Source organism: Artemia franciscana, chromosome 16 (genome assembly GCF_032884065.1).
Source record: "Artemia franciscana chromosome 16, ASM3288406v1, whole genome shotgun sequence".
Classification (NCBI taxonomy): domain Eukaryota; kingdom Metazoa; phylum Arthropoda; class Branchiopoda; order Anostraca; family Artemiidae; genus Artemia; species Artemia franciscana.
This window is the reverse complement of record NC_088878.1, coordinates 20,278,907-20,299,856: the sequence shown is the minus strand read 5'-3', so window position 1 is coordinate 20,299,856 and position 20,950 is coordinate 20,278,907. Positions and strand designations below refer to the sequence as shown.

Sequence of the window (20,950 nt, the reverse complement as noted above, 5' to 3'; positions counted from 1 at the left end):
CGTTGCGACAACTGGGAAATGGTCCGAAGAAGGGTATGGAGCCATATAAGCATAACTGCGGTCCAGATACTTAAAACCAACAAAAATATTATATTTGAGAGTGGCTGAATGACTCGTAACACTTGTTGGAATATTCATAAGGGTGAAAAGATCATGAGCAACCATCAAATTAAAATAATCAAGATTCCCTCCATTCATTGAAAGCAGATCAAAGTTGAAATCACCCATACAAATAAAATCTAGACCTGTCCGAGACACCGCAAGTGCAATTTGATCAAACTCACGCTCCCCCCCAGCTAGCACTCGGTGGCCTATACACAACACTAATCAAAAGTTTTTACTTTCTAAATCTAATTCCAGACTAAGACTTTCAAACTTCCCTCTATCCAAACATCAATATCATTTGTTACTTGGTAAGACGACGACTTTGAAATCAAACACACAATTCCCCCTCTATGAAGTGATGTCCAGTTTTTAGTCTCTAAATTATACTAAGAAAAGAATTTAACGAGAGAGAGTTCTTGACTCAAAAAAGCTTTCACATATACCAGTAAAACTAATTTTTCCTTGAGAATCAGAGAGAAATCACAGCACATCCTCATAAAAAGTGGTAAGGTGGCAATTCCAGGCACATAAATGCAACGAATCAGCTTCCTTGGGGTTTAACTGCGGACTTTTATAAGCACTATTTCTTAACTATAGAAGTCTAACTTGGTTAATGCACGGTTCAACATCTGTCGCTACTGGTGCCGACAAACCTTCTTCTAGACGAAAAGATAGACTCATCTATTCTTGCAGCCTGAACTCTCAAAAACCTCTAAAAACTCATTCAATTTGCCAAGATTTTCATCTAGGATGCTTAAATTATCAGCATGATCTAAGTCTAGGACAGTTTTACTTCTCAAATTGATTCCGGGGACACCCATTGCCTTTGCTTTGCTCCTTACGACAAAGACCATCTAAATGACCCATATAAAAGAGAATAGGACGCAGGCCTACTCGACTCCTGATGTAATACAAAAACATTTACTAACCCCATTTCCTACTATAACCGCAGCAATGTTAATCTTGTACATGAGACTAATCACTTTAATGTATTTACCAGGTATGCCATACAAGGATAGGACCGTCGCTAAAGCTCTTCTATCCGCTGAATCAAATACGGCGCATCCTCTCGCTTTCCTAAAATCACAATTCCCACAACTTCTCTTAAAAATTTATCTACATCATCTCCAAGACTAAAAGGTATCTTCATACAAAGTAATATGCTTCCTATATAAACTAAGCTAATGTCTCTATAATTACCACACCCATCCTCATCCCCTTTCTTATAGAAGGATTAAATTAAAGGTTTCCTATAGTTGCTAGTTACTTCCCCTTTTCCAAAAATCATGGTCATAATCTTCAGTAATTTATCTTTAACCTGATGGCTTCCACATTTAAAAAACTCAATTACTACACCATCAGCACGAGGAGCCTTTTATTTTCTATCACTTAATAATAAGCTCTTCTTATTTTCATAAGATCTATTCACTCAAGTAATTCTTTTACAAGCCCATCCTCCTCATTATCAAACATAAAGCATTTGCACCGATATTCCTAGTTGCGTTTCTAACTTCTTTCCATACGACACCATCAGCGACTTCACAAGCTATTTCCATAAAATTATTCTATCCATCTTCTACATTGTCAAATTTTCGATTCTTTAGTTTTGATTCAATTGTTCAAGGAAAGCTTCTCTCAAATTTTTATCCTGGAGTGTACCAGCGTCATAGCTTCCCGGTAGGTAGTTACACTTCCTAAATTTCAAGTTTAAATTAACCCTAGACACTAATGGATGGTGATCTTTACTTTTAGCATAAAAAACAGCATTCCTGTATACCCTAGTATCTTGTATCGATCCTGCCACTCTTCGGTTTACAATAACATAACCAATAAGGTTAGCTGTCTTACCGTCATGTGAATACTATGTTAACTTATGGGCCATTTATTATCAAATATTGTATCGGTTATAACTAATTTAATATACCTACCAAATTGAAGCAGTCTGTAACCATTACTGTTTTCATTTCATACATCAAATTCACCTAGGTTTCGATACTATCTATATGTATATATATATATATATATATATATATATATATATATATATATATATATATATATATATATATATATATATATATATATATATATATATATATATATATATATATATATACATATATTCCTTATTCCACTCCTGTAATAAAAATAACATATTTTACCTGGGCTGTAAGCTTGTTCCTGTAGCTATAAGTAAAATTCATCTGAGTCACTACTACTTCTATCTGTCGGTTCTACAGGGACATATTCTACTATGACTGATACCCTGCACTTTTTAATCATAAAATGAGCAACTTGCATTCTATTATTAACACCTACCCAACCCAGATTCAGATTCAGATTCATTTATTCAAAAATTCATATACATCAAAATCTTCAACTTGCCCAAATGGAGAGACAAGCTCGACTACTGGGCAAGACGTATAAACAAAATTTAACAATCCTCATTGATACAGAACAAACAAAAATGAACCACTATTTCATCGATAAAAAACAAAAAAAAAAAACAAAAAAAAAACAGTATCTTTAATGAGAGTATTCAAGGTGGAGTAAGTGGAGTGAGGCCAAAATAAAATAAAAAATAAAAAAAATTACCAACCGTTCTTGCAAGCAGATTCCATTATATAACCTTTTAATCGTCTCTTGAAAGATCCTTTTGGTAACTCAACAAAATTATTTAATGAATATTTGTTGGCTATTGATGGGATCATATACTGGAGGTTGAAACGGGATCTTTCAATTATCACAAGAGGTAGTTTGTATGGGTTAACACATCTAGTTATCAGTGAATTTTGATGTTTGGACAGTAAATTCTGGTCAAAAAAGAAATTATGTACATGTTGAATCTTAAAAAACCAACTAGATAATAGGAGATGAGATTTCTGTGTAAGAGTCATTATGTCTAGAAACAGGTAAGAAGTACGTGTTTCAGAGTGGATATCTGTACTCCTCGGGTGTTGTAAAAACTTATCTAGAATTCGAATAGCTTTGTTTTGTAGGGTTTTTAGTGGTTTAATATGTGATTTAAAAGTCAGCAAAAATATAACTGAGCAATATTGGATTTGTGCATCAATTAGGCAAAAATAAAGGATTCTTAGAACCTTATATGAGAATAAAAATTTTAGTCGGTGGAACAAACCTATATATCTTGATAATTTTAGTCTCAACAACGAAATATGTGTTTTAAAATTCATGGTAGGGTCAAAAACGATACCTAAATATTTTGCTGTGTATACTCTTTTGATTTCATGAATAGTATCAATGGTAATTTTATTCAGAGAAATATTTTTCAACTTTTGATTTGATCTTCCACAAATAATAAATTCTGTTTTAACAAAATTAGGGACAAGTTTGTTAATTTGGAACCAATATGTGATGGATTTTGCAACTTCAATCAGTTTTTCTTTCAGTGCATCTAATGTTGGTGCTTTTAAACTTGCTGCAGTATCATCCGCAAACATAATTGTTAATGCATTTTCAGGAGTAGATTTAGGGAGATCATTTATGTATATTAAAAATAATAGAGGTCCTAAAATTGAGCCTTGCGGTACACCGATATTATTATTCGATGTCTCAGACGAATATTAGCCATCAATATCTACCACAAACCTTCGATTGTGCAAATATGATTTGATTAATTTTAAAGGTACTCCTCTTATTCCCGTATTTTCAAGTTTTTTAAATAGAATTTCGTGATTTAAAGTGTCGAAAGCTTTCTTAATATCAAAAAACAATGTAGCTGCTAAACAATCATCATCTAAAGCACCATTAATGAAAATATGTGTTGCGGCGACAGCATCTTCTGTCGATCTATCTTTTAAAAAACCAAATTGGAACTTCGAAAAAAAATTTATCTTTTCCAGAAATGATTTAAGTCTATATTTCATTATTTTTTCAAAAACTTTAGCCAGTGGGGACAGGAGTGCAATAGGACGGTAATTATTGGGATCTTGAGCCTCCCCTTTTTTAAATATAGGGATTATTTTAGCCTTTTTCAGAAGATCAGGGAAGAAACCATTTTTTATGCTCTTATTTATAACATCTGCAAGAGGTTCATATATTACACTTGATATTTTCTTTAAAAGATTTGTCAATATATCATCTACTGAAGCAGAATTTCCTCTCTTTAGATCACTAATAGCTTTTTGGTATTCATCAAATGATACTGGTAGCATATACAATGATTTATCTTCTTTTTGGGGCAAAAACCGTGTATAATCTGATGACTTATCCAAAAGATCTCTAACCAATTCTTCACCAATTTTACTGAAATGCTTAGCAAATAATTCTGCGATATCCTTTTTTTCAGTTGATTTATTAGCGTCATTTCCATTATTTAGAAAAGTCGGTATTGCTCTTTGTTTATTTTTATTTAATTTATCACGCAAGATTTTCCCACATTTTCTGCTGGGACGCAGCTGAAGATATTTCCTTCTCATAATAATTTCTTTCACTTTATCACAAAGTTCTAGTCAGAGTGTTTTTGTACAATTTGAATTTCTGGATGTTTTCATCAGATGGATAGTTGCATTTAATTTTGTATAGTCTATTTTTTTCATTAATACATTTTAACAGTCTCGGGGATATCCATGGTTTTTGTGGCATTGACTTGGGTGTTTTCCTTTTAACTTTCGGACATATATCATTATAAACATCATTAAATGATTTATAAAACATTTCCAGTGCCTTGTTTGCATCTTCAGTACTGACTACTTCCTTCCAATCTATATCTCCTAGCTTAATAATTAAACGCGTAATTGATTCATCATTTATTATACGATCTGTTTTTTCATTACGTTTATTTTTTTTAGATCTGGCCAAATTAAATTTAGAAATTATCACACCGTGATCTGAAATATCGTTTAATATGACAAAAGTTGAAAAATAAATACTATTAGAAAAAATATTATCAATTAATGTTGCTCCATTATCATCTATTCGAGTTGGAGTCAGACATGATGGGAGCAGTCCTTGACAAAGCATTAGTTCTAAAAATTCTCTTATCTTCGAATCATTTTGCTTTGCTTGAATTTTCATTAGGTCTAGGTTGAAATCACCAAAAATAAATATTTGCTTATTCATCTGTGATATTTTATTTAATAGAATTTCAAATTGCATCAAAAATTGATCTATGCTTCCAGAAGGTGGGCGATATAAAGATATCATGATTGTTGATTTTTTATTAACTTCACATTCCAGAATACCCAAACAAGACTTTGTAGTTTCCTTATTCATCACAAACCCTACTCTCTGCCTATTTACCCCATCCTTCCTGTCTGAGTAAATAAATTCTATGTCACCTAATTTCATGTTTCAAAAAGTCTATATTTCATATATTCTATATTCTATATATTTCAGACAAAAAGTCTATACAGTTGGGTCTTGTTGTTGCAAAATTTCAAGTTGCGATTTTCATATTCTTTGAATCATTGGAGTTATTGTAGCCTCGGGAAAAACAATAATCCCAGAGCCAGTGCAGGACGGGGACTAACACATCTTCTAAAGTCTACACGAAGCGCTTAAGTCGGATTAGAGCCCAACAGCAAGAAGTCCCTGGGGTCTCCATCTTGAACGGAGGCTTTGTGCAGTCCTGGGCCCATCTTGGTCACAACACGGCATTCTAGACTTGGCGATGCTCTTCTATCAACAAGAGTCGAAATCGTGCACACGCAATCTCAAGCCTATCACGGTTTTGGTTTGGAAAAATCGTGGAAGGCCCACCCTACCCAGCCTATCCTCATCATGGCATTCGTCCAGGCTGCTAAAATAATGCACCGTTCTAAAGTATCTTATAGCTATTGTTTAAGAATACAAGCATTAAAACATCAAGAACCTACTCAAACCAGGGTGCAACATTTTGAATTTCGATCGGTACTGAAATTATTTGTTCAATTAAATTTCTTTTTATCGAAAATGTCAATCTAAACCAACACGAAACGTAAGATCTGGAGAAAAGGAAAGTGTTTTTAATAGTATCTTTTAAGTTCTCAAAACCTCTTTTAGACTTAAATTATTCCAAAGGCTAGTGAAGCAAAATAAAGCTATATTTTCATCTGAAACATTAGTTAGTTGTCACCAAAAATAAATAATCTGTAATCAGGCACGTACACAGGGATTTTTTTTTCAATTCGAAAAAGAGATGCTTATAAGCTACGACAAATATGATTTGTCGTAGCAGGCCTAGCCCCCCCCCTCCATACAGCTTGCGTCCCTGCATGCAACGTACTAGGCTCTGAAGACTCAAGAATTAAAAGTGATTGCTTGCTGATTTTGACATTTCCGAAAAAATATTCTTTTTATTTAATCTTCATATTTGCTGGTATTTAATAAACTTCATTGATTCGCCTCCGACAACTGATTGAAAAATCCAAATATCAGTAGATTAAAGATTAGACAAATAACAGGTTTTTTCATTAGGACTCACTCTAATTTATGGTTTATCCTAACAATATATACATGAAACAACTTAGAAAAAGTTCACCCATTATAGAGTAAGAAGAATAGATTATTACTTGAGAGAGGATGAGACATATGTCACGATCTTTTAGCCTAAGTTATTGAAGGCTGGAATCAAACAATACAAGAGGAAGTAGAGGAACGAACTAAAATACAATAGAACTGTGACTGTAAACTGTTCACTACACAGTGTTTCAATTTTCAATCGTCAAATCTAAACATTGAAAGAAGGAAAAATAAGTAAATACGTATAAAATGTTTTCTTACTCTGAGCGGTGTTGATGGGAAAATGATCCATATTCAATAGAAAGGCTTAAGTCATCCATCTTTGGTAAATTTCGATTCTTCGTCATTTCTGGCATTAGGAGTACTGACTAAATAAATAAAATAGTCATTTTACTATAAAGTAGTAATATTCATAATAATGATTGATATTTATGTAGTGTATGCAAATTAGTAGATAGAAGCCCGAATACCATTTCAAGGGAGTCTCAAAGAAAATTCAGTAAGAAAAAAGAAATAAAAAGAAAGGGGAGTTATTCAGCTATTTGCTCGCATAAAAATTAAGTGTAGGCTTTTAAAAATCCTACACTTTTCAGTACAGGGGCTGGTTTGTTTTGAATCATTTTTGACTCAAAGAAAAGAAATAGAACTCTCAATTTCCGATTGAGTGAGCATCCTTCGAAATTCCTATGACCATGAGGAGAAGGTCGGGGATGAAGAAAGGGCAGCTCCCCTCAGTAGTATGCTATTAACGACTCTTAGCACGCCCATGCGAATTTAGCTTATCCGATAATTCTAAGGTTATTTTCATGATCTAGAAAGACATATGTACCAATTATCTTGATTGTGTGATGTTTTCATTCTTCTAGTGTTGATATTTCCCTGTTGTTTCATTATTTTCAAAAGTTTTATCCTGTTTTTCTTATAAAGAAAACTATGATTTTGGAAGTTCACATTATTTGAAATTTGCGTCAATGGGAATATGATGTTATCAATCAACATAGATAGATTTCCTTGGTTGTTTCACATTGCATAACATTTGCATATATGTGAATTTTATGGTAACAGTAAAATCCACGAAGGCCCCTTACTTTCACTTCGTTACATAATCTTATACTTCCCGTCGTATTAATTCTCATGATCAATAAAATTCCTAAGATTGTTGTTTTTTTCAGAACTTAGATCTTTTCAACATAGGACCCAGTCCCTCCTCAAGCCATAACTATCTAGATTCTGCAAGACAACTAACCCTCCGTGGCCTTTGCGGCTACATCCTCCCCTTCCCCCTCAGGACTCAAATTTTTCCAGGAGAGGACTATGTAGACCACAACTATCTAGATTCCTTAAAACCCCTGGCCCTCCATGACCCGTGACCAACAATGAAATTGTTGAGGAGAAGCTCTTAAGGCAAATCTAAAATTCAAATCATATCACCAGTTTGAACGTACTCATCGAAATAAAACTTTCTAAAATTGTGTTAAGAGGGTGAAATTTGAATTTAATTCATCGATTTTTCCGAGTTTAGACATTCACTTGAAAGTAAAGAGCATAATAAAAAATTAAATTATGCATTTTAATATCTCAAAGGACACTATAAGCCGAACTTGTTTAATGGTACAATAAGATAGTCCAACATAGAAGATAGGTCTCCTCAAGCCATAAATATCTTAATTCCGAGTTCAGACGTTCACTTGAAAGTAAAGAGCATAATCAAAAATTAAAGTATGCATTTTAATATATCAAAGGATATTATAACCCAAACTTGTTTAATGGCACAATAAGATAGTCCAACATATAGACTAACAGATTCTGACAAAAAACTATCAAAACTTAGATTACCAAAAAAAAAACAATAATAAAACACATTTCTGACCATTCGTGTATTTGTAAATTTTTCAAATTTCTGTTCATGTGTTTCTGACTTTTTGAAAGTTAATGGACAATTGAAGCTCTGGTCACACGTTATTGTTATCAATTAAAGATTAATAAATGAATTAAAGTCCTTAATGTAATATTCTTATTTAGTTCATGGTAACCTAAATTTGGAAGTTTTTCATTAGAATTTGCCATCCTATATATTGAATCATCTTATTGAATCATGAGGACATTTCAGCTTATAGCATCTTTTGAGATACTAAAATGCATATTTTAAGTTTTGATGTTGCTTTTTACTTTCCTGTGAATGTCTAAAATTAAAAAAAAAATCTAAGGATTTGATTCAACGTTCACCCCCCTTTAACGATCTCAGAAAGTTCCATCTCTATGAGTAAATTCAATTGGAATATCAATAACGTAAAGTTCTTAACGGATATATACTTGTTTTGTTTAGGGTATTGTAGATTTCGGTAGTTTTTGATCACGGTCTGTTAATCTGTGTATTGAACTATCTTATTGTACCATTAAACAAGTTTATTTTGTAAAATACCGTGAGATATTACAATTTATATTTCAAGTTTTTATATTGCTCTTTACTTTGAAGCGAATGTGTAAACTCGAAAAATCTATGGGTTAAATTCAACTCTTACCATCTAAACACAATCTTAGAAAGTTTCATCTTGATAAGTACATTCAAACTGGCAACATGAATTACGCAGAGACAGGGTTGGAGTTAGTTATTTCTAGGCCCTGAAGTAAACAAGAAAAAAAGTAATAAAATTTATAATTATAGGTACCAACTTTACAGTTTCAATTCTAAAGATCATACTTTTAACATGTATTTTTATGGAGAGCCGGCGAAATTTTTGAGGGAAAAGTGAAAATTCTCAGAAAAGAAAATAAATGAGATTTATAGAAAATAATGATATCCACACTCGTGGATGGCTATTTGATGTTTGGACTATTTTAAACAAAATGGGTCCTCAAAATATTTATCGAAAGTATTTGGGGGAAAAGGGCCGTAAGGGGGAGGCTGGTTATCTCCAATCACTTCTTACTTTTAAAAAGGGCACTCAAACTTTTAATTTGCAATCGAATGAGCCCCCACCGAAGTTTATCAGACCAATCCTTCCATATGAAGTGCCCCTGGGAAAAAACTATAGACCAATACAATGGAGCCTTATGGCTCTACCTTAAACAACGCTATATAGTTGCCTCTGACTTAAACAGGTGAGTAGAACTTTAAGTTTCTGTACTAATGAACATCCGAAAATAACCAAGGAGAATAATAGGGGAATTACTTGGCGGGGGGGGGTAATTTTCCGGAGGCTAATTTCCGCGAGGGAATTTTTCGGGGAGAACTATCCAGGAGCAATATTTTCCGTTGGGGGTGTCTGGATGGAAACACCTTACACCAATTTATGTACAGCTTACTGTCTGAGATACAGTTAACCAGTTAGGTACCAAAAACAATCTTCCTCCGTTTTCCACTTTTGAACCATACTTGATACCTGTCATCACTGTAGCTTCCAATATTCTAATTTTAGTTCGCAGACTTATCTTCCTATTTTTCCAAACTTACTTCAAAAGACACCAATGGGCTTTGCTATTCTACTTATAATATCTTCACTGCACCCACCGTCTTTACCAATAAAACTAACTAGGTAAGTGAAGCTGTCTATTTGATCGATCTTCTCATTACCCCACATCACCTCTTCACCTTCACGTATTCCTAGTCTTAGCGACTTAGTATCCTTGACATATATTTTCAAACCTATTGTTGCACCCTGAACCCACAAATTCTCTAGAAACTCATTCTCTTTGGTAACATTTTTATCTAACGATGCTTAAACCCTAAACATAATCTATGTCTACGATATTTTTACTTCCCCATTTGATTCCGTGTTCTCCCATTGCTTTTGCTTTGTTCTTGCTACAGAAACCAGGCTAATGGTTCTATAATTACCACACTCACTTGTATCACTTTTCTTATGGAGGGGTTTAATTAGTTTTCCTAAAATAGCTAGGTACTTCCCCTTTTTCAAAAACCATATTCATAATTTGCAATTAACTTATCTCTAACCTCCCAGCTACCAAATTTAAAAACCTCATCTACGATACTATCAATTCTGGGACTTTATTGCTTTTTATCTGTTAAGTACTGTCACTGATTCTTCCTCAAAAAAATAAATCTTTCTTCACGTCCAAAGTGCCACAGACTTTTTCATTCTTGTCTATATCTTTTCCTGTAAATCTATCACAGTTTAGCACATTCTTAAGATGTTTTGCCTATCTTTCTTTAACATTTTTCTTCTCACTAATTGTGGCCCCGCTCCTCATCTGGGACAAGTTAAGCTTCGGAAATTTTATCCGTTGCCGCCACTTCATACCTTCTTAATCCACTTTTTCGAGTTTTTCCAGTTTTTTTTTATTTTCCCCTTATTTTTCATATGATATCCCTCAAATAGTTCTTGTATATGCTCCTCCTTTTCTTTTTTAAAAATAAAGCATTTTCACTAGTATTCATAGCTGTGTTTCTTCCCTCAGACAACATGAGCCACTTCAAAACTATTTTCCAAAAATTATTCCATCCATATTTCATATTGTCAAATTTTAAACTATCCAGTTTAGTATTCAACTGTTCCAGGAAAGTTTCTCGTAAATTCTCGTGCCTGGAGTCTACCAACGTCAAAACTTCCCGGAAGCTGGTTCCCTTCCAATATTTCAGCTTAAATTTTCAGCTACAAGTACTAGAAGGCGATCTTTGCATTTTATGACCAAATACTGTATTGGTTAGAACTATATTATTATACTTACGAAATTGCAGCAGTCTGAAAAATGCAAGCACGGAGCTACGTAATCTCGAAGAGGCTTTCTTTCAGAATTATAACGGTTTCGATTTGCTTCTTGTTTACATTATTCAGTTGACTAGAAAAATTCTTTTGACCGGGGGGGGGGGGGGGGTAATTACTAGAGATACTTCAAAGTTGAACGTTTTTTTTCAAGAGGGGGGTATATAATAAATTTCTTTTGTTAATAATAATAATTAACGACGTCCAGATATTTGAAAAATTTTAGGATATCGGAAGGCCTGAGCTCTCGACCCCCTAGGTAGATACCTACTTCATAAAAACTATTCTTCCACATTCACGATCTCCATACTCGCATTTTCTTCCTGAATTTCTTCTATCAGCGTTACCTGGCAACATACCACCAATCACGAAAAAAAAGAAGACGTAAACCAGTAGTGTGCTTCACAACACTAATATTAACACCACATGCTTCGATGACGCAGAAAAATAGAGTCATATTTTCGAAGCCCTACATTCGTGCATGAAAGCACATCAGTAATTTAGGCCCATTATAAAAAATTATCACGAAAATCGAACTAGCTTTTCATATTAACGACCTGTTACTTGGGAATATGAACTTTCAATCATTAAAGTGACGACAAAATAAGTCAATCTGGAATGCCGTCGTGCCCAAAGCGAAAGGGCTTATCGCACACTTTTTTGCGCTAGATAGTGTAAAGATGAATTCCAGTGGATCTTAATGGCAAGTAGACGTTTCAGAGGAATATTGTCTTCTTAGGAGGGTTATGAGTTGGCAATAAAAATTTTTGAGAGCATGGTAAAGACTATATTCCAGAAAAATTTTATCGAACAGAAAAACTTAGGCCAAAACTTCAAGACTAATAGCTAAAGAGGAAAGAGAAAACATCAATAAGTTCTGGTAAGTACTATTTCTGAATTTAATATTTTTATTTATACTGTGTGCTAAAAGTCTACCAGAATTAATGAAAAGTTAAACTGAATCACCTTTTACTTAGTAGATAGTATTTTTCAAAGAATGTATCCTTTTTTAATCTCTATGGCAGGGAAAAAAAAATTCAAGGCGTTCCTTGTAAATACTTTCAAAAGAAGTACGCTCTGCCGCTTTCCCGATTAACAAATTAATCGATTTAGTTTTATTTTAACCACTGTCTTCGCAAACAATACCTATACTACATAAATTCTTGCTTTTTAAATCTAAGCAAAAATATATATATTTTTTCCCCCATTTACCTTCTTTTAAACAAAATCAATGGTATTGATGCATTAGTTATGTGGCAGCTTAGTTTTTTTTTCTTTTTTACGAAATATTAACTTACAGCAGCGGTAAAATATAAAATAATAAATCCAAAATTCTGCACACACACAAAAAACTCAACAAAAAGCAGTTAAAATAACAGATTCAAAATGTGCAAGCAAGCAAAAGCAAAAGCAAAGCGAACAATCTGTGGGTCTACAATCAGCATCAATTTATGGAAGTTCTAACCCTGGATAGTTTTCTACCTGACAGTATAGTTATCATAATATAACACAAATTCATAATTTTGATATCATAAATATCAAATAATTATAAGAGATTTTATAGTTATCATAAATTTTATACACATCATGATATCATAGATATTGTGAAATTTTATCCTAAAAGTTTTGTAGATATCAAACAAATCTTTCGAGACTGTGCAACTGTTTCAAAGAAAAATAATAACAGCTACAGTCTGACTCTTTTACCATTCATTGATAGGGGAGTAGACATTTTTCATTTGAAATATATGTTTCTGTTCCAAAATAAATTTGGCTTGCTGAAAGATGAAGGGGTGAGTCTTCACCCCACGGTTGAAATCCAAGCGAGAACATTCACCCTTCAAATTCCCCACGGCGAGGCCTCTACTAAAGATATGAAAAGTATCTTACAGTGCACTCTGGTCAGCACTGCAATTGTCTTGTTGACAATCTGATTGACGAATTGAGGCGCTAAGAAATGGACTTGCTATGAGTTTCAGAAGCTTGGCAGCAATTCATGGGATTTAGCAACAAGCTGTTTAAAAATTACAAGATTTCTTCCTATGTGTCGTCATGTATCAACTAAATAGAGAATTCAAATAATATTTTATAACACAAAGAAGTACTTATCGGTAGAAAAATACCTTAAAATCAAGCTTTTAGATGTAAACAGATAAGTTATAGGATAGATAGTCATAAAATGCTTATATTCTGTGCATAAACAGAACATTCGATATGATACTTGAAAGGTTTGAAAATAAGAGTTCAGTTTTCGTGACACTTCAGATTAAACAATCGAAAACATCTTATTATTAAAAATCGTATTTCAAGTATTGTTTAGATCATTTCGAGGCTTTCACTAAACCAGCTTTTTCTTGTTATGGAAGATTTAAATAGATAAAGGTAAGAGTTCTTGGCGTTGTGCGCCAATTAGAGGGGTGGCAGCTTTTTCTTGTTCTTTTTTTTATGCAAGATTTAAATGGATAAAGGTAAGAGTTCTTGGCGTTGTGCGCCAATTAGAGGGGTGGCACTGGCAAACCATGATTTTTTGTGCAATCTCCTAGATTTTGATAAAAACCTGTTTGGTATCTTGCCCCCCCCCCCCCCAAAAAAAACAGTAAGCCTGCTCACCCTAGATTTTGAAAAATATGTTTTTTCCCAATCCTACCTAATTTACTCTGATATACTTAAATACCTCTCTGTGACGAGTCTTTTCACAGACACATTCATACTTCCAATTTCCGACAATATATTTATTTCTATTAAGGTATGACCCACAATAACGCATTCCTACCCTCAGTGTAGTACTTTAGAGTGACACAGCTTCTTCTCTATAGCTACTCAAAGGTACTTCTATTTGAAATGAAGCCACACGTCTATCGGTCGAGAGTGCCCTTCTTGAAACAAAAAAAATTACCCACCGTAACTAATTAAGCAGGATTTGCCTACTTTAGACACCTTTCTGGGTCTCAGACATCCCCTCTATAATTCACCATACTACCTGAATAGAGTAATAAGGAAAGGACAATTATTTAAAAACATGAAGAGTTAAGTTCTAGGTTTATTAAGACTCAACTCTAATTGAAGAACCACCATTCGAAAGACAAGGTTGTAATTTTAACCTGGATAAACTTACAGTCACTTTCATCCCCTAGATTTAAAAAAAAAAAAATCATGGGTAAAAATTATCCAGTGGCCTATATAACAGGTTTATACATTTTTTCATATTAACAAAGTCTTCCTGATGAACACCTTGAATATCAAAAGCTTTGAAGAACCATAAATCTAAGAAACTATTTACTTATACAACTTACACTCTATTAGGACAACCTGAACCTCCTTAGAACTGTTGCCAAATGGTCCTCCTTATCAAATAGCAGTACTCCGGTAGACTCTAAATACTAGGTCGACACTATGTATCTGACAAGATCATTCAAAAAAATATTTTCGTTGCCGATTGAGCTTTTCATGAGGAAATTTTTGGCATATATTAGTAGTATATATAATGTTAAACAAATACCAAGAGAGGAAAGCTTGCTTCAACCTATTTTGCAAAATTAATACCTCGCTTCTAGACACTCCAATCTTAGCATCAAAGAAACATTTAGCTCCCTCTCTTAAAATATTGAGTTGACGCCGAAGAAACATGAAAGCTGTCAACACAGTCATTCCCTAGAAAAAAGGCAACACTTATTACCAAGATAAATTACTCATTTCCAGATGAAACTATGAGAGGAGGTAAGTACGCCATTAAGTGCTTAAGGTCCCAGCAATGATATTCTTGGGAAAAGGTATGCATACTTACCATTATTATTGTTATTGAAAGTTTCGTGTACATTCATTCTTTAAAAAAAAATAATTTCACCAGAATCCAAAAAAAGGTAAGCATTCTTCACCGCTTCGTCCAGAACACTTTCTAAACTCCATGGTTCCAAGCACTGGAAGGGGTAAAGATGAACGAAAAATTGCAATTAGTGTTATTTTGTGTCTAAATTTTACAAGATCTTACACTTTTATATATTTTTCGTCTTAAAAATGGACATGCAAATCCCCAGTCTATCCCCTCTTATGTGCTTCAGTTTCCCGGCAGGGAAACTGACCGGCCAAACAAACAGTTTGTTTTTATGGCCATTGGAGTTTGCCAAAAATACAGAATATAATGCCAGGAAAAATAGAAAAAATATACCAGGGATGCTAGTAGTATGCTGTAGATGGTCCGGTCAGCACCGTCCTTCAGGCCATTTGAACTTACGTATATCCACGAGGCCCTAACAACCAAATCCAGTGAAAGACGTACTCTATAACCAGATTGTCCATACTAAAGAGGCATATTCACAGGCTTAAACAAATGAAAAAACTCGAGCAACACGGTTTTTTGCACAAAAAACCCTTGAAAACAGGAGATATTCAACAGTCTTCAATCAGAGCTTGTATATTGATGAATAACTGTGTATTCGCACCATGTGCAAACAGAAATGCTAATGCTTCCCTCGAACTTACAGAATTTTAAAGGTGTATTTTTTGACTGAGTTTATAATATTGTGACAAAACTAGATAACTATAATGAGAGGGGAAAAGGATCAGTGGTTTTATTTAGTGAAAATTTAGATGTAAATAAATGTTAATTTAAAAAAGACTTAATTTTAAGAGGCTGTGAGAGGGGGAGCATAAAGTTTTAAAATATGTTTCAGATTTATAGGGTTGTCAATGTTTATAACAAATTTGTTTCGGTAATGGGATTAAATGTTTCAAATATGCATTCCTTATAGCAGCCCACAAATCCCAGACAAGGGATGCTAGTAAGACACATGTGCACAAATTGGCAGGTAATTGGGGTGGGGCACAGTTTCTTAAAGTGGATTTTAATTGTTTAAATGGTCAATATCCAGTAACACTTAAGGGGATATATGTTTTTGAGCAGGCTAATGAACATTTAAAGATTGGTGTTAATGTTTTACAATATGATACAGAATTTGAGGAGGGTGAGCGCAAAGATAAAAACGGGGAAATGTTTCCAATGAGGGCTCCGTCCATTGCATTGCAGAAGCTTTTTACACGCTTGCTAGAGAATGTGATTTAATCGGACATTTTTCACCAATTACAGACATAAGTCGAATTTTATGTGGGGGGTCAAATTATAATAAGGGGGAAGGGGTTTACTTGCTACTATTATCCAATGTGTCTTTCTAGATTCCATGCCGAATTAAAGCTAAAGCATCATATGAGACACAGTAAGCGTCATGGGTACCAGTCTGTGGAAACGGGTCGCGATGACAAGGCCATTGCGCTTAAGAACTTTCAAAATTCACTCTTACAGAGCGACAAGGTGGAATTCGACTGTGAGGATAAACTCATAGATAAGTTCAATCCATCAAATTTTAATCCTAAAAAAAAAACAAGAAGCCACTGCAGTCTCTTATGCCCATACTCAAAGAGAAGCCATGTAATTGTTAGAGGTTTTTGAGACATTGGTTGGGGAATATTGTATGGGCGCACTTACAGGCCATTTTAATTTTCATAATTAAAAAAACATATATATATATATATATATATATATATATATATATATATATATATATATATATATATATATATATATATATATAATATATATATATATATATATATATATATATATATATATATATATATATATATATATATATCAGTCTTTTTCCACATACTGATTCCATATACAGAATGTACTACAAACGAAAGACTTTCGTTGCTAGAATACTTAGTATCCTTTTATAAATTTCTATCACCATGGTTGTCCCATTAGAGACAACCTAGTAAGAACGAACCATAGCCTCTAAAAAAAAAGAAAGGACAAAGCTCCTCCTGAGCCATTGTTGGCATAAAGGGCGTCAAATCGGCATTTCAGTTGCTGGTTCTTCTTTATAGGGACAAGTAGCAAGCTTTTCGCCCATCCTTGCTGCGGCGGAGATCGAAGCTCGGACCCCGTATTGCCAGACAGAGCATCTATCCACTGTGCTACAACTATGTTAACCATGGCCTATAGTGGCCAAAAATTTAAAATCGTGTTATGAAAAAAATTAATTTAAAATGATTTTAAAATGGTAAGTATTATTTTAGTTACTCTTAATGGTAAAAGTTTACTGGGCGGAAAAAAAATATTCATGGAAAATTCAAAAATAGGAGAATTCCAGTCCCCCATGCTGAGTAACAAGTAAACTCACTTTTCCCCTTACAAAGTAGTGACGTGTCTCCTTTTTTATTTTTCCAGCTGTCTATGTAGATGTACTTAAAACTGTATTTATTACTTTAGACTAATTCAGATTCTTCACTATCAAAATGACCCAAGAAAATCATCAAATCTTTTCGTTACAAAACGTCACCTTTTCATCTTCACTTATTCCTAGCCTTAACGATTTAATCCTCTTAACATTAATTTTCAACCTCTAAAAGTTTATTCATTTGCTCAAATGTTCATCAGGAGGCTTAAATCATCAGCATAATATAAGTCCAGGAATATTTTACTTCCCCATTTGATCCATGTAATCCAATTCCCTTTCCTGGGCTCTTCAGACAAAGTCCATCAAAATTATTGTTTTTGGTTGTAAATAAAAGTGAAGTGAACTGAACAGAAATGACCCAGTACACTAAACCAATAAATTTGTAGAATATAGATCGCAAATTCAGACTGAAATTTATTAGTAGCTAAGGCATTGTCAGACAATTTTTTCAAAGGGATGCAGACAGAACGGTTGAAGGGCTTTAAATCCCCTTCACTCGTCACACTCATTCTTATCTTTGATACAAAAATCTCAATGGCGTCTACTGCGTTAACCTTTTAAAAATTTTAGTGAACGTCATTGCAGGAAATCATGTAAAATGATCAATTAATTATGGTATCATATACATGTCAAAATATCCGTGTATTCGTATCTCTCATTCTTATCTTCGAAAAAAAATTTGACTGACGTCTACTAACTTGAAAATACTATATGAGACAACACGCTAATGTACTGCAAAAGAAAGACCTTCAATGCTAGAATACTTATTATCCTTTAACACATTCCTATCATCATGGCTGTCCCCTTAGGAACAACCGAGAGAGAACGAACGATAGCCTCTAAAAAAAAGGATAAAGCTCCTCCTGAGCCATTGCTGGCACAAAAAGGCGTCAAACCAGTGTTGCAGTTGCTGGGGCTTCTTTACAGGGACAAGTAGCAAGCTTGTCGCCCGTACTTGTTGTGGCGGAGATCGGACACCAGACCCCGTATTGCCAGACAGAGCACCAGTCCATTGTGCTATAACAAGGTCACCCATGCCTATAGTAGCCAAACATTTAAAAACGTGTTTTGAAAAAAATATTGAGTTAAAGTGATTTAAAATTCTAAGTATCATTTTAGTTACTCTTAATGGTAAACGATTACTGGGCCAAAAAATTCCATGGAAAATTCAAAAAATAGTCTATAACCCAGCAAAGTGGTGTCAGATTAATAACATTGGAATTTCCATAACAGAAAACCTAAATTAGGAGAATTCCAGTCCCCCATCTTGAGTAATAAGTAAACTCACTTTTCCAATTAGAAAGTAGTGACGTGTCTCCTTTTTTATTTCTGAAGGTTTCCCTTATTCTTTTTTTTTCACCGCTAGTCGCTGAAATATCATAGACAGAAGTTAAACGGCTCATTTGACAGGAAATCGCTACCTTCATACTTGATTGATTCCGTTACCTGATTCTCTGAAACAACGGCCTATAGTAACCAAAAATTAAAAAATAAAACGCGTTCTAAATCTTATTGGCTAGTAAGAAATAACTGCCATCAATTATTTATTCAGAAATGGTAACTATTATCTCGACTAGCCTTAATAGTAGAATGTTATTTTGAAAACCAATTAATGGGAATGTCAAAAAGTAGCCTGGAATCCCCTCAAAAATAGCGTCGGGTCGAAACAAAAATAATACCATTAGAATCGCTGTTTCCAAAAGCCCTAGGCAGGAAACTTACAGCCCCCTGGCTTGAACAACAAGGAAAGTCAATTTGTTTGTGTCCGCTCTTTTTCCTTCATTGCTAGCGGGACATCAGGATATCACAGAGAGCTATTGAAGGGCTTATTTGACAGAAAATTGCTATATCTACGTGCTTTCGCAAGTATCAAAACATAATGTTAAAAAGAATACAACTTTTCGACAAAAACTGCTTCTTCATCTATAAGATGGTGATTTCATCTAAAAATTTATTACCATTCAGCGGCTCGAACTTTAATCTTACTTTTCATGAGGAAAGATTTATAGCCACGGCACAACAATAACCGTAAAGCAATATTCTTATGTTTGATAATATTTCTATGTATCTAAAGCAAATGATACAAGGAGAATTTTAAATAAGGCGGCCTTTCAAATGTGTTTTATACCTTTACTTTCTAAGACCTCACTGGCTATACACTACGCTTGATAGAAATACAAGATTTTTCTTAATTAATTAAGAAACCAAGAAACACAGGTTATTTTCAGACAGTGGAAAAAAAGGAAAAGCGAAAATAAAAATCAGATATTTCGGAGAGGACCTTTGTCAAACCGTCCTCAGTACTCAACACATAAAAGAAATGCATTAAAAACTAAACAACAAACCACGGCTCATAGTGAACAAAAATTTAAAAATACTTTTCAGGAAAAACTGTCAAATTAGAAAAAATTACCATTAGAAGCTCATAAAGGAATGATTTCGATTAATCTTAAAGGCAGGGCTGCCATAGCTTTGGCGGCACGAAAATAGGGACTTAGGGACTTTTTGGAACCAAAAAGGGACTCTAGGGATTTTTTGGAACCGAAAAAGGGACTTTTAGGGACCTAAGGTCGTTACTACTAAACCTATAATATAGATGTAGTGTAGGCTTTACCCTTTGATAGCTAAGATCAGAGGCCAGGGATGCTAAAAAAAAAATAGATCACCTGGAATTTCATCACATCTCAGAAGGGTTATAGAGCAGATTTGTCCTTCCACAACACCCTCCAATCTTTCTTTCCATTTTTAATTTTGATTGTGTATTTTTATTTCAGATATATACGTAAAAAAATATTAAAGCATAAAAAAAACTGAAACTGGATGAAACACATTTCTCACTTTTCTGACTGTTTCAAAAGACTAGTTATGAGCAGCTGCTTCTTTTTCTGGATTGCCGTCTGCGCGCTTTCAAAATCTGCGTTTTTTTTGTTTTTTTGTTTGTTCATCGAGGAGTGCTAATGATCCATCTAGCATTGCCTGAGAAAGCTGGATTTCTACCATATGGTTCTTCTGAATTCCTTTCTGCAGTCGATTCTTTGCTTCTTGAAGCATCTGATCAGTTGCTTTTTCCTTAGTCCCGGTTGCTTTCTTTTTCTCTTTCAAAGTCTCCTCAAGAGTCTTTATCATTTCTTTGTTCGACGACATTTCAGCGATTAGCTGCTGCTTTTGCTGTTCTTCTTCAGCATTTTTTCTCAACTCTTTCTCCCGTTCCAGATAGTTTTGATAGCTCTTCCGCGCTAACTTAGCAAGCTTTATCAAATCTTCAGTAACACAAACCTTTTGAGCACTCCCACCAACTCGACGCAACCCGTCAGCAACAAAAAGCTTGAAATTTAATGTGCACTCATTCATGGATGCTCTCTGCTCACAGAAATAATCAACGTATTCTTCACCATGACAGCCGAATTTGGATACTTCCCATCT

At 34.0% G+C, this 20,950-nt stretch overlaps 1 protein-coding gene across 14 annotated transcripts in view; it reads right to left on the bottom strand.

Annotated features, from left to right (window-relative positions):
- Positions 1-20,950, bottom strand: part of LOC136037189 (ATP-binding cassette sub-family C member 5-like) — a gene marked incomplete at its 5' end in the record, with an annotated part of 142,045 nt that overhangs the window by 70,711 nt on the left and 50,384 nt on the right. For 7 of the 14 annotated variants that reach the window (XM_065719749.1, XM_065719753.1, XM_065719752.1 and 4 more), the window contains 2 exon segments: positions 6,829-6,935; positions 14,835-14,942. In XM_065719749.1, the coding sequence (XP_065575821.1) occupies positions 6,829-6,935; positions 14,835-14,942 (215 nt within the window). 14 annotated transcript variants of the gene reach the window in all.